The following is a 15,125-nucleotide window of genomic DNA, read 5'->3' as shown; positions in this document are numbered from 1 at the left end:
ACAAACCTGTAGCATTTATATAAACATTTTCTTTGAGCTGAGAATTTTGTTCAGTCAACAAGCTTTGTGAAAATAAAGTTGCCTTACACTCAGTCAGATTTAAGAATTTGAAGATCTGACTAGGGCTGGGCGATATGATCTCAAATCACCATCACCATAAATTAGGCAGTTTTACCTCTAACGATAAATGCATGATAAATGCTCTCGCTCTTCTATCAGAAATAAAGACATGTGCAGGAAAAACAACTGATCTATTTATAATCTATCTGTTGAATATATCACATTACATATTACTTTCAATTAAATATTAAAGTTTCAGATTCAAACATTCAACAATGTTTAATTGAACAGGAGAAAAATGTTACCTCTCTTGCAAACATTTCTCCGCAAAGGTAATGGAGCCTTTTGCACATCTTTGAACTCAACAGGGTGGTTGTGCTGTAGGTGGTGGAGGTTGGATGTTTTACTTTGGGTAGTTCCGACAGTTTTTAGACAAACTTTGCATTTCGTGTTCTTTTGCTCGACATCTATGGTGTGATGTTGGTGCCACCGAACTGAGCGTGCGGAGAGAACAATTTAAATATCATTTAAACTTGCACACCCTCGCTCAAAATCAGTCTGCCTCGCGATCAATTCTGTCAACGCGCTCTCGACTTTTCTCTGTGTGCTCAGCTCTTTTTGATATAATTTTGTCTACAGCTGTTTTAGCAATTCTTCATTGGGCTCATCCACCATTCTCTTTGCTTACGTTTCTGACTGGACCGGTGGAGTCGCGTGATTTGACACATACTACAGTGTCTTAAAGGGGAAGGAAATACCAGCCACTACTGCACACAGGCAAATAAGCTAAATTACGTCTTATTTCTTTTACCGACATTGGAAAATTGGCGCCAACTATGGTTGTGAATGACTGTAACGATATATATTCAGTCTATTGCCCAGGCCTAGATCTGACCTTAGGACCCCAACTTCTCTTAATGTGCAGTGCTGAAAGCAAAACACACTTGCCCCCCTACAGGTGGGGATAGTTGGCATAGGGAATATTTTTCTATCAATATTTTCATATTCAACTGAGCTGACGGGTGGCTGTTGCATACATTATTGCCCATTGAATTTCCATAATTGTACCAGCCAGTCTTTTCCTCACTGACACCCAGACCCGCAGTATGTGTTTGATCAAAGCTTTTTACAAATTTTTAGTCTTTTCCTTCGTCTGTCTTACAAGAAAAGACAGACGGACATAGTTCTGTTCTATTTGGACAATGCCAGACTCTTACTTACTATTAATCCATTATGTCACTGCTGTCAGCTGAGCTACCTAGTCGTAGTATTTCAGGTCTGGGAGACTTGCCCTCTCTTAATTTTTTAGGTGAGCACAGCATTTCACTCTAACTCTTGCACTCTAACCTTTAAACATTTCATATTGTCAGCTTGAAAATATTTAAATTCAGTCCAGAATGATTACAGTTTTTCTAGCCGTTTACTTTTTAACTGTTTCTTTTTTCTACCTAATATGCAGGATTCAGCTGAACAAAATAAAACTGCTAAAGGCTTCTTCACTTGATCTGTACCATAGCATTACAGGGTTCCCGTCTGGTCTTAAAAATCTACATTTAAATTTAATATATAATAAAAATTCTTTAAAAATATGACATTTGATGTCATAGGTCCTAAATTTTATGCAGTTCCCCCAGGGTATTTTAAGCTTAGTGTTTATTAGAGACACGTAATTTGAAATCGACATAAGATGTACAGAAAAGTTCCCCGGCTAGACAGCTAAGAAGCTAGCAGCCATTAGGTCCACGCCAGATGAACAGCTACACAGGCTTCACTTTGATCTGCACAGGACCTTACAAGCAGCCAAACTAAGAACAATGGACATTAACATTATTGTACTTTGTGTACCAGGACAACAGAGGGAAGGTGAGGCAGCATTCTGGAGCTTGTGAAGGATTACTGGGAAATCGGTGCAAAAAAACTGTCAGAGAACCAGAACCCAGAAGAGGCTGCCAGCTTTGTAAACATCTTTAATTTTGTAAATAACAAACCACAACAACAAAAAAAGTATTTCTCGGGCTATATATTAAAATGGCTCTTTTAAAAGCCACCTAAAAAGAATCTTAAGAGAATCCCCTTTTGATCCCTGGTAAACATTACTTTCTCCATCTTCAACTTTGATTGAAATAAAAGCTTGTCTCCGCTGCCTCCTTCACTGCACTAGAGCTACACTGTAGCTCACTACAGCCACATCTAGTCCCTCACTGGATTTCATGGTGTTAAAAAAAAAAAAAAAAAAAAGTTCAGATTTTTCTCCTGTGAATTTTGCCTTACTTCATTCGCAGGTAATTTGCAGTGATCAAATTTAAATTAATCCGCCAGAATGGTGCCATTCGCTTCGCTAACTTTGCACCATTCAGTTGTGCTTCTTTCCAGAGCAGCCCTCCTACATAAAAATGACATGGGAATCCTTCGCCCTGTTGCAAAATTTGTGTTCGATGTGAACTCGCCTTCAGACAATTTACTTGTCCTGTGTTTATACACACTTCAACACAGAAATGTGTGTAGGTTGTAACTGACATTCTGTCTAATTTAAATAAATACATTTTCTTCAGTCCCAGGAATGCTCTTTTTGTACCTATGTGCCCATGAAATGGATATTAGATGTTATTCTAAGTTGTCTTAACCTCTTAATATCCACCTCATTTCTGGGAAATTCGCCTATTTTGCATACCCAAATGGAAAAGCAAATAACTGAGGAGCTGTAAGCCCAAATTACATGTGTGATATGTTATTTGAAAGCTAACACCTTGTAGTTTCTGAATATATACATGAGAATTAGGTGAGTAAAACACCGAAGCTGCATCAAGCCCAAGCTGCATCATTTCAAACATGACTAAAAGTTGTTTTATTTTAATTCTCGAAAATAAGTCTTTTTTGAACAGCAGTAATAAAAAGACATGCTTGCTTGTTGTGGCTGCTTTGTCATGCTACATTTCGACATGCTGCTATAATTGTGCTTTGGTGCTTGCTGTGTCCATAAAAATGAATTAGGTGGTTGAATTGTGGAGACTCTAAGCTTTATATTGCTTTATATTATATTGGTAAAAAGTTTACCAGTGTAATCTTCATTCATTCTGAGTTATTATTTGTAAACGCATTAAAACGGGTCGTCAGTGGGGGTTTTACATGGTTCTACATGGGTTTTGAGAGGTTAAATAGTCTTAAACTTAACTTTTGGAAACTTGTAGGAACCCTGTATTAGTTAAGAAGACATTGCTAACAGACTCTGTAAATCCTTGTACACCTGAAGAACTATGCCCCTTTAAAGAAAAACGGGATGAGAAGCTTAAAGTGCAGACCTTCATACTCATGTGCTTAAAAACAATTTACCATGCAAAGATACAGGATGAAAAAGTATATACTGCATTGAGGGACTGACTTTACCAAGACGAGAGAAACTGTGGTGTTTCATTATTTGTAGAACCTGATTATGACTAAATGTATTGGTTTGTGTCTTTCAGGTGCCCACATTCTGCTGCAGAGGAGAGTGCACCAGGATGAGGAGACTGTAGGCACCCGCCATAGTATGGCCGCGTCCCGTTCTTCGCGTGTCACAAGGTCATCAGTGGGGCTCAATGGATTGGATGAAAAGTTTTGTGGTCGAACCCTCAGAAACCGCAGCATCGCCCAGCCAGAGGAGACCTCAGTATCTCCACAACCTAGGGCACGCTCCCCCAAAAAGAAGCTGGAGTCAAGGCAGGAGTCAAAGCAAGATACCAGTAGGGATGCCAAGCAGGAGTCAAAGCAGGATGCAAGGAAAGACTCAAAGCAGGATACCAGTAAGGACTCCAAGCACCAGTCAAAGCACGATACCAATAAGAGTTCAAAACAAGAGTCAAAGCAAGATACCTGTAAGGAGTCTAAACATGAGTCAAATCAGTGTTCCAATAAGGTCTCAAAAGAAGAGTCAAAGCAGGAAACCAGTAAGAAATCCAAGCAAGAGTCAAAGCAGGAAAACAGTAAGGACTTCAAACAAAAGTCTGATGGTAATGAGGAGCCAAGAGAGGAGGCTGTCGAGGAATCTGTGCCGGAGGCCATCAAGGGGTCTGTCGAAGAGTCTATGCCAGAGGCCGTTGAGGAGTCTGTGCCGGAGGTTGTTCATTCTGTGCCGGACGCCGTCGAAGAGTCTATGCCGGATGCCCTCGAGGAGTCAAAGCAGGAGTCAAATGACAATGAACAAGAAATCCAGCAGGACATTGGTGAGGTACTTAATCAAGACTTTGAACTGGAGTCAAAGCTTGCTGCTACACAAGACGCAAGGTCACAAGAGAGTTCCTTGCAAAATAGCCAACAGGACATTTTGAAGAAAAACGAAGCTGACTACTGTGTCGCTGCACTTGATGCTGATCCTTCAACCATCTCTAGGAAGCGAGGTGTGTCCTGCTTGGAAAAAGACCTCAGCCAAGAGAAATCTGAGAACTGTGACACAGGGAAGGAGTGGCAGGATACCTTGCGTCAAATCAAAAGGGCCAAGCAACGCTCTCTCTCTGGAGAGTTTCTGGGACAGGAAGAGGACCAAGGATACCAGAATAGCCAAAGTCAAGTTTCTGTCTCGGAGCCTTGTAAGGATGTAATTTGTGAGAACTCAGCAAGCCAAAACTCTTTTAATACATCATCTGCCTCTTCTATCCTCAGTGTTCAGGAGGGTGAGGTAATTTCACGACAGGTGAAGGAAGATCATTGCATGGATAGTGATGGGCCGGTTTTGCCACATAATTTCCTTAAAGCCTCTAATGGACTCAGAGAAACTGATGCAGAGGAAACTAGCACAGTCACTGAACATCCCAGTGCAACACCCACCTCTGCCACCAGCCTCACATCTCTGCTAAACGGCAGTCAGATGGAGGCTCCCTCATCCCCTGACCCCTCTGTGCCTTTTAGAAACTCTGTACCTAGGCAAATAGAGGTCTCTGACTTAGGAGTATCACCAGCCTCATCTGCACTAACATTCACGGGTGCTGCAGAAGATCCTCTTCCTGAGTTGATAGTAGTTAAAGAGCAGGAGATGGAAGTCGATGTGGTGGGAGACCCTTTGTGTCTGGCTCATGAGGAGCAGGTTACTGTGAGCGAAGGGGATTCAAACGGGCGGTCACCAGCGCAGGAACCTGCTGCTTCCATCTCATGCTCTAATGCGAACATAAACTGTAGTGCAGTAAACAACAGCAACTCAGGAGAAACTACACCCACAGTCACAACACCCCCTTCCCCCACAGACCCAGATTGTAACGCCTCAATGTCCAGCATGCTCCCTTCTTTCACAGATCTCTACGAACACAGATATACCCTACGGACTTCACCTAGGAGAGTTGTGTCTGGTGGGAAAACATCTCCCTCCAAACCCAGTTCTCCTCTGACAGACAATGGTCCCTTTAGGGAAGAGGGGGAGGTGGAGAAAGAATGTCCAACTTTAGAGGAACGTTCTTGTTCAGACTCAATTGGTCCCTCGAGCGAGGAGCCAGTTTCTGTGAATCCTGGTTGCAAAGTAGGTGATAAAGACAGTGGCTTTGCTGAGGACAAAGAAATAGAAAATCGCAAGGAGCTAACACAGAGCCAGGCTGTTGAGGAAGAAGAAGAAGAAGAGGAGGAGGAGGAGGAGGAGGAAGAGGAAGAGGAGGAACCAGACGTGTATTACTTTGAGTCAGACCACCTGGCTCTTAAACACAAAGAGTATGTGAGAGTCCTAAAGGAATATTGGCTGATGTGTTACTAATGCAGCTATCACATGTGCTCGTCATACTATTTTAGTTTCACGCTATTGAATTTTAAGTTAAATGTTTTTTTTCTTCTACTCTAAAACAAATACCAGATGTAGAGGAATATACATCAAAGGCAGCATGTTAAGTTTTTATCTGTAGTTGATAGGACTGCACAACACCAGAGAGAACAGAGGTTGGGTTCTGATTGTTGAATATTGCAATGGCCATATCATTTACTGCTTGCTGACATTTTCTTCCCTACTTGTTTCTTTTAAATTATTGTGGTTTCTCCACCAATCACAGTGGTCTTTTTTTTTTATCTACTTTCATAGAGCTTTATCAATTGTGGGCATAACCCTCAGCAGACACTGTGCTTGAGCTTTATGCACTGCAAAAATGGCTATCTAAAATAAAAAAACAACTAAATCCATTATCTGACAATGCAGCAAGATAATTTTACGCGACATGATTGATTTAAGATTTTAAATGTAGAAATGAGCATGTTGATCACTTGAAATTACAAATATGTCTTAAAACCAAATAAATTATCTAACGCTTCTAAATATTATGTTTATTTTTATCTTTGTAGGAACTAAATGTTTTGCAGTTAGGCAAAGTCAGTTAATTTAAATTTAATTAACAACTCGACTCAACTTTGATTCAGATTATGGTAACCACCTCAGGTAGTCTGCTTCAGAAGCAATGAAAAAAAGCTAATTCGATTGCATTTATAACAGTCTTTTTTTTTTTTTTTAAGAAAAGAGTTACAGCAAGTTATTCAGTCTGTGTTGAATATCTGAAAACCTTTTTTTAACTGGGACATAACCTGGGACTGACTGCTGTTAGATGTCACTGTGTACTTCTTTATTGTGCTGGTGGAGATTCCCAGTCATCCAGGTCATAATCATTCCAAAAAACAATCCACTGGACTTTGTGGACTGGACTTTGGACTTTGAAACAAAGTCCAGTGGATTGTTTTTAATTTTCTTTTTTTTGGAAAACCCTTTAATGTGTTACTGAATAAATGCAGATAAGGAAGCCTGGTGTGAATTTAGGTTGGTATAAAGAGATTACACTCTATTAGCAAATGTTCTGTTCAGCATTCAGCGAGGTGGCTGCATCAGTTGTGAATTCGCCAACCTTTAACACTTTTTTTTTTTTTTTTTTGCTGCTTTTCTATCATCGCATTCTCCCCAACTTTCTCTGGGAGCTTTAGTATCTTGCTCAACAAGATGCTAAATAAAGCTCTGGTTTCAGGTGTGCATCAAGAGCAGGAAGTCCTTTCAATCGGGCTTATACATTACTGACACGCTGGGGTTGAATGCATCATAACTAAATATAGTAACGTACCAAACAGTACCTAAAACAAGCATTTGTCATATTGCAGTTGGAGGTATTCCTGTGGCATTAGTTTATAGTCACTGGCTAGTTCAAATGAGACCAATTTGGATGATGTCCAAAGGTTTTTAGCCGTCTGTTTTTTTTTTTTTCTTCTTCTTTTTTTTAAGCCACGGAAAGATTTTAAATTAACAAGCAAATTTTTATACTTGGTCAATATAACCTGGGTAAATACCAAAAGTTCTCAAATTATTTTATTTATTAAGGGTGAAAGATCAAGAGATTGCTATAACTAGCGTTTAATTTTTAACATCACCTTGATGAGCTTTTGCCATCTGTCTTTAGTAGATTTTAGTATATTTTTTACTTCAGCCATGGAGGGTTTTATAATGAACGGCATGTTTTAGGTCCTACTGTGGTATCTGTGTTGGATTTAAGTCCAGAGTTGGGCTAGGCCACTGTATTTTGAGAACTGTAATCTATCAGAGGTTTTGAGTTGTTTAATATATCCAGATGTCAGTGATAAATCTGCTGTGGGCTTGGCCAGTTTAATGAAGCATTGCTTTCTAAAAGAAAGTCCACTTAAATCACAGCTTATCCAGGATATAATCAGGGAGGAAAGTGTTTATTCACTCAGGCATTAGTTGGTCTGAATAGATTCTTCCTTTATTATAAAACCTTTATTTTCAAACTGCTTTTTAGATTTACTCTGTTTTTCTCCATTATTACCATATTTCAAATGATCTAAAAAATGTTTTAGTTTGACAAAATAAAAGGAAATCCGTAAGAGGAGAAAAATGTCTTGTTACTTTTCTGCATAGTTCTCCAAGTATCATATATTACCAGATTATTATAATAAAGATAACTCTAGGTTTAGTTTACACAAAACAAAGTTTTGTGCTTAAAAACAAATGAAATGAGGGGTAGAATAAACTAATGGGCAGCTTTGACATGCAAATATAGAGTACAATTAAGTTTGAAGCCAACCTGGTTTAGTTAAATCTAGAGAATTTGTTAGTAAGCTATGCCTTTGTTTGTTTTCTTTTTCAAACCCTTTTCATTTTTGTTCTTTTGTTTTGATGACAGAATGTGTAAATAGCCAACAAAGCCTGACCAAATTAAATTTCAAATTGGCTTTGTTGATTGCTTCTGTTATCTTAGGAAGAGGATTTATTATTTGGAGGATGTTTTTGTCAGTATTGTAGACAGTTTTGTTATTTGAACAACATTCAATGTTTATGCTGCCACTCTGGTCCCAGATTGGGATCCTTCCTAACTTCTCTGTGACAGGTCTGCTAATTTATTAGCTCTGTTTTGCGTTTTAGACTAGTTCTTGTAAACATCGCAGATATAAATAGTGGTGATAGATTAGGATTTCACTGGTCTCATTTTGCAAGGTAATTTGATCACGCTTTAGTGCCCCTGCTGAATGAGGAGGATTTTTAAGGCTTGGATCAATGCAGCCTGGAGTCAGTTTTCTGCATGCATGATGTGGTATTTTAGAACTGCTAAATAAACAAGAATGTCACAGATTGGGGTTTGTTGGAACAAGCAGCATCTATTAAGAGCTCTGCCATGCCTTGCTGTCCTACAAATCAGTGATCAAAGATTAAAGTGGAAAAATGTGTGTTGAAGCCAGTTTGTCATCCTGCAGCGTTGTTTGTTATCAGACCACAGGCCCAGTAGGTGGCAATAAAACACCAGACTTGTCCCTGGACATTTTTTTTTTTGGGGGGGGGTGGGGGTCCAGCTGGCTGAAAGACCCAGCCAAGTTCCCCTTAACAGATGCTGAGTCAAGCAGTGATCATACTTTTAATCAGTCTGTAGCACAAAAAAAGAAAATAAAAAAATCTCTGCCTTAAAACCCTCTGTATAATTCTAAGGAACAACCTTACTTAACACCCCTGTCATACATAAATAAGAAATCCTTTTAAAATTGATTTTTACTCCTGTTGCATTCTGTAAATTGATGCCCTCTTGCTATTTGAGCAACGTTAGCTTCTAGTTGTATACAGTTGGATGATAGGCCTGCCCACTCTGAAGGATTTGAGTCAGTACCACACTCAGTCACTGACGCTTCAGTTTGCTGCTCTTCTCTTACCCCAGAGGCTGCAAGGAGAAAGGTCAGACTTGCAGCACTGAAGGCTGCTTAAGTGCGCACAACTTAAAGAGTCTGGAATGCAAAGTGGCATGTGTACAGTACAAGTGCTGTGATTCTGTTTCCTTCCTATAGTTGGTAATCCTGAGTAAAATGACATTTAGGTTATATTTGTATCGATATATTCCTTGCAGAGAAGTGGAAAATGTCAGGAAATCGGCTTCCTTTCAAACGTCTTTTAAGTTCTATGCTGTGTCGTACATGGAATTTGGTCTTAAAGGTTAATGCACTGCTACATCGCAAGCCTCCGGTTAACTAATGTAATCAGTTCCGACATTGCTCTCCAGTCTAACCTTGTTTCCCTGTCTGCCAGTTATCAGAGACTTCTGCAGACCATCGTGGTACTCGAGGCTCAGCGCGCTCAGGCCATTCTTGACCTGGAGACGTTAGCGCGTCACCAGAGAGAGGCTCTCACTGATCCTATCAGCTTTGTGGAGCAGCTGCAGAAACAGGTAAACATAATACACAGCTTTGCAGAGTACCCCTTATCTTCCAATGGATTGATATTTTAAAGATTTAAAACAACCAATATTAGGGTATATTAGCTGGAGTTTTATTGAACACATTGTGGAGTGCAAATCATACAAAAGGTAATTTGGGAGATTATAAACAGTGATAGAGTTAATAAAAATTAAAGCTTTAGTCCTCAAAAACTTAAATATTTTAATATCTTGGGTCTTAAGTTTAAGCTCTTAAAGGTATAGTCGAGGATTTTCTTTTTCCTTGTGGATCATCAAAATAAGTGGTCCTCCTAATTGTCAAACATTCTGGTGATATGTTTACATAAGGCCGTGCTACGTGCTCGTCCCTATTTTCACTTATCGGTAGTGAGTTTGACATAGTGGAGAAATTGCAAATCTTCTTTTGGAAAGTAAGCTTGTATGAGCGATGAAAACAGCAACTTTTAAACAGAGCGTGCACAAGGGGAAATTAGCTTATGTATGCTCTTGCACACGTTTAATAGGCGTTCCCTCTCTGGAGCGGCCTTAGATATGCCTTTCCTCAGCTTGTTCAATGGACTGTTTTATTATTGTTTATCTTTATTATTTTGCAGGATTATTGGCCGGGGCTCCATAATTTTTTTAGTGATGTAGTTATGGCTCAGGACTGGAATCTCAAAAATTGTGAGGTGGATTTCTGCAGAGTTGTCAGGAATAAATCTAATCTCCCAATATACAGCTGGATGTGCAGCACAGACTAAGATATAGCCAAACAGTTCTGCAGCTCTAGCCTCCCAAAAAGGTAGTCCTACTGTTTGTTCACTGAGTACAATTCATGTTAAACTTTTTATAATGATGTAAACAATTTTGTATAATTTTTCTTCCTTATCAGTGATCTAGTACCTTGTCTTTGTCTATCATGTAAATAATAATAATTAAAAAAAACACTGAGTTAAAGATATGTAATGTGAACATACTCAAGGGTTTTGAATTCTTCTACAGGGCATGACATGGTGACAATTACAGCCATAAAAACGGGAATGGCCAGTGTTAGAAAGCAGATAAATGTGGTTCATTGTGCGACTTTATTATGCTGACTTTTTTTTCTTTTTTGCCAATGCTGAAGCCGATGTTAATTGTTTTTTGATTTCTTTCTGTCTCTCTGTCCTTGGAACCTTCAGGCAAATCTGGGTTTGCCGTGTCCCCAGCGGGTTGTGCAGCTCCCTGACATCGCCTGGGAGCAGTACACCTCAGGGCTGGGGGAGTTCGAGAGGGAGTTCTGCGACAAGAAACGAAAAACCCGACAGCTGAAGTTGATCTTTGATAAAGGTGCGCCTGAATTTTAGAATTCATTTTTCTAAGATTGATAGTTTTAAATATAAAGGTTGATCTAATTTGTTGCTTTGCTACAGGTTTGCCTCTGAGACCAAAAAGTCCTGTTGAACCCAAGAAAGAAGGTGAATCCTCAACCGTGTACTCCTCTCTTCCTACAAGTGACGCCCTTGAGAACAGCAGGCAAGCACAGGTACAGAGTTTCCTCAGTCTGGAGAAGTAAGGTCCTTCCTCTCTTGTTTTATTTGCTCTAGCCTAACTTCTTGTCATTCCTTATCTCTCTCCTTTCTTCCTCTTTTGTTCTTTCTATCCTTCCTTTCTTCATTGTTTTTTTTTCCCTTACTTGTCCCCTGTTCCTGGTCTCCTTCCTTCCTTCCAAATATGTCTCCTCTGAGCCTTATGTGTTTTTTGCCCTTCTTTGTTTCTTCACTTTTCTTGCTTTCTTTCTTTTATTCTTCCAATCTTTAATTTTTCCATTTCACCATCTTTTTGAAGGTCTCATGTGTAAATTCTTACCACTGTAATTTTGTTGGTCATGAATTCTAGATCAGGATAAGTATTTTTTTAACATGGATTAAAAGGGTTGAGGAAACTAAAGCATTTATTTTATAGAAGTCAGGAACTTTGAATCAGTTTTCTGTTCATGTTTTTCTAGAACATCATTAGTGCAGATGCAGTGGCAGCAGTTTCTATCTCTGGCTGATGACTCACCAATCTCACATAAGTTGTCTCGCAAATCAGCTGGTTATTACCATTTTACTCCTCTGAGCTCTTCTCGCTCATTCTTACTGCTTTGCTCAGATAAGCTTCAAGGAAATAAGCAATACCTATGGAAATGTGTTTTGCAAACCTCTTTTATTTGTTATGGTGGTGTGTGTATGTGCTCTCCCACAATCATACCTGCAGTAGGGTTTTACTTTTAATTGATTGTTTGAATAACAAGGTGCAGCGCAGCCTGCTCCAAGCTAACTCACGATTATGTCTGCTGCTCTTTTTGTTTATTTTGTGCCAGCACATTTGCTTTCCCCTGGATGACATCCTCTGAATAGTAAAAGGATTTTGTCAGTCAAAGGGAGCTGCTTTTTTTCCCCGCATCCTCCCAGTGACACGTCTCAAGCCACGTCTGACAGCCAGCCTTTCTTTGTCAAACTGAAGGACTCTGAATGCCTGGCAGTCGTATGTTCAGATCCTTTCAGGATGACAGCGCATGCTTTATTTTTGTCTTGTCAGTCTATTAACATGCCTGTCACTGTGTGTTGTTGACAGATGATCAGGGGAAGGATTTGTCACCCAAATAAGCCTGACACCTTTAACCAGCTGTGGACGGTTGAGGAACAGGTTGGTTGAAGGATTTAAAGACCATCTACTCCTTTATTGTTATAATTTTTCTTTGTATTCACTTAAGAACTTGTTTCAATTTGGTGCCTTATAATTTTAAATACATATTTTTTTTATTCTTTGTAGTTTTTGTAAAAAACTCAATTGATTCTTTGCATGATTTCTGCATGTTTTTTAACATTTACAACGATACAGTGCAGTATTCATCTGCACTCTTTTCTTTAACAAAATGGCTCAAGCTCAGCTGGACCACATGAGGAAGTACATCTGGCTACAGCAATGTTCCAGTTTAATCACCTCTTCTAAATTAAATATTATGGAGACTCCCAGTATGGGGCCCTGGCCCCATTTTGGGAATTGATGCAATATTTCACTACTTTTTATGTGTATCAACCTAATACTCCTAATTTAGAATTTTGAAAACCAGGCACCTAGTTTAATATCTTTGTAGAAATGTGATCCTTTGAGTTATTTGAATTCATTATATTATGTATTAAATTAATAAGTTGCACATAAATATACAAACACGATGATATCACTACTGGGGAACAAATGAAGAGGGATTGCTGTTATTATAGAAGTGTTTCAATTTTGGCCGATGCGATTGGCTCATTTTTCCTTTTTGGACAGAAATATTGGATATTAGTTATTTTTGGCAACCCCTATCTTAAGAGAATTAAAAAACAGAAATATTTTTTGTGATGGAAGAATAACGTCTAAGCCTGGCTCTGCAGAACAGGCACAGACCAAATATGTGAAGAGCTTTCACTCTGTGCATAGAAATAATTTAAAGAGCTATAAAAAGGTTCCCAAAAACGAGAGCTGCCGCCTACACCTATTAGGTGTTTAGGACTTTGCTTTGTATCCTTGCTTTATAGTTGGAATTTAATTGGAACAGAAATTTTCCACACACTAAGCAGTGTGAACACAATAAATGAAGGTACAAAAATATAAAAATTCAACAGCAAAACTCCAATGTACAAAAAGCTCCTATCAAAAGAAATGCATGCTAATATATTTATTCTTTAAACAATGAGTCATGATTTCCCTCACGCTAGCAGATGATTGTTGCTTCACATTTTTGCCAATAGACCCAAATAAAATCCCCACAAATGCATTTCATTCCCAGTGAGCCAAAACCCAGAGCCCATTTTACACTTATAAATTAATCGTTTTGTTAAAGGGAAGTTGCACTACAGGCGAAGAGTTTTACAGCTTCTTCCAATATTGTCTTATAATGCCTTCCTTTGGAAGTCTGTATGGATTTTTGAATGTATTTGGTTGGTGATCAGACTTATTTATTTTGATATGCACCTTTTTACAATGAAGTTGCTGGACTGAATAAAAGGTAGTTGAGCAAAAGCTCAACTTTGGGGTTGAGAAGATTAGCGTGTTTCACAAATTAAGCGTTAAACTCCCTGTAAAGTTGAAGAACACAAAGTTAGAGCAAGAAAACCCTTAATCCTTGTAATGCGTTCCAATTAGTGTTTCTTAATTTAATATTCATGTCAATTAATTTAGCAAATTATACCTGCAATCCTTTTTGGTCAAATTTGAATGCCCTTCCAGATATTGTCCTGCAGCATTTTGCTCCTAAAATTGGCTCTACAAGCCTCTTAATCATTAAATGTTTCCAATCTTTGTTAAAGAACACTGTGTCTTTTTGTACGATTGGATTTAAACTGTTTTACAAATTCCCAACAACCACTTGATCATTTTATGTCCCAATCCATAACATCATTTACTCTGGTGAGCATAATGTTAAGGTTACGCATTATTTTTAAAGCTGAATATTGAACTATTTTTACATTTTGAAGAAGATTTCAACTCCTTTTCAAATATGTAAATTAAACAATTATGCATTTCTATTTCCTTTCTTTTCTCTCCGTTTTTTGTGTATTCATTGTTACAGGTTAATATTATGCATGTACTTTTGTTTGTCAGCATCTTTAAAATAAATGGGCTAAAAATAATAAGTGTCTAAAAACCTATTTCCCAAAGGCGTAAAGATTCCTGAGTTTTAACTGAGTGTCTTTTTCCTTCACAGAAAAAACTGGAGCAGCTTCTTGTTAAGTTCCCACCTGAAGAAGTGGAGTCCAAAAGATGGCAGAAGATTGCTGATGAGCTGGGCAACCGGACAGCCAAACAGGTGACACTTACGTTAGACAGGAGGGATACATAAGTGTTTCTGAGCTCAGTTGTCATTTTTTTAAATGAAAATCTGCCGTTACTGTTAAAACAATCAGAAGAGAAACCAAAGTTAAGGCATTTTAAAGCTGCAGCTGCTACTTCCTCTGCTGGAGATGATTAATAAATCTGTTTTCCTCATAAAATATCCCAGGTTGCCAGCAGGGTTCAAAAGTACTTCATCAAACTGACAAAAGCTGGTATCCCTGTGCCTGGAAGAACTCCAAACCTCTGCATGTACACTAAAAAGGTAACTGCCAATCAGCCAACAAACCCTTCAGCTATATGAATTATTACTTGAATAAAGGCTAAGGAGTTCATGTGGTTATAATTTATGGAAGCCCAACTCTTTGTTTTCTCTCCTTGATCTTCTACATCTATACATTTAAGTATATTGGTTTTCAGTTTGTTATCTGACCAAAGCGCTTTGATTTGTATTAAATGTCTATTAAGTGTTTATAGGGAATGCAGGAAGATAGAATTTGGAGTAAAGTTCACAATAACTTTCAGTTCATGGAATAATGTCAATTATCAACAGAATCTATACTAAAGCATGTAGTGAAACTATATTATCTA

At 38.5% G+C, this 15,125-nt stretch overlaps 1 protein-coding gene across 1 annotated transcript in view; it reads left to right on the top strand.

Moving 5' to 3' along the window:
- Nucleotides 1-3,522: 3,522 nt before the first annotated feature.
- Nucleotides 3,523-15,125, top strand: part of zzz3 (zinc finger, ZZ-type containing 3) — a 22,013-nt gene continuing 10,410 nt past the window's right edge. The window contains exons 1-7 of the mRNA XM_015391522.1: nt 3,523-5,727; nt 9,566-9,704; nt 10,874-11,021; nt 11,105-11,217; nt 12,291-12,362; nt 14,410-14,511; nt 14,704-14,799. Coding sequence (XP_015247008.1) covers nt 3,587-5,727; nt 9,566-9,704; nt 10,874-11,021; nt 11,105-11,217; nt 12,291-12,362; nt 14,410-14,511; nt 14,704-14,799 — 2,811 coding nt within the window. The 5' untranslated portion in view covers nt 3,523-3,586. The remainder of the gene's footprint in view (nt 5,728-9,565; nt 9,705-10,873; nt 11,022-11,104; nt 11,218-12,290; nt 12,363-14,409; nt 14,512-14,703; nt 14,800-15,125) is intronic.

This window comes from Cyprinodon variegatus, unplaced genomic scaffold (genome assembly GCF_000732505.1).
Source record: "Cyprinodon variegatus isolate N-32 unplaced genomic scaffold, C_variegatus-1.0 Scaffold545, whole genome shotgun sequence".
NCBI classification, from domain to species: domain Eukaryota; kingdom Metazoa; phylum Chordata; class Actinopteri; order Cyprinodontiformes; family Cyprinodontidae; genus Cyprinodon; species Cyprinodon variegatus.
Note: the sequence above shows the minus strand (reverse complement) of the source record. Positions and strands in the feature narration are given on the sequence as shown.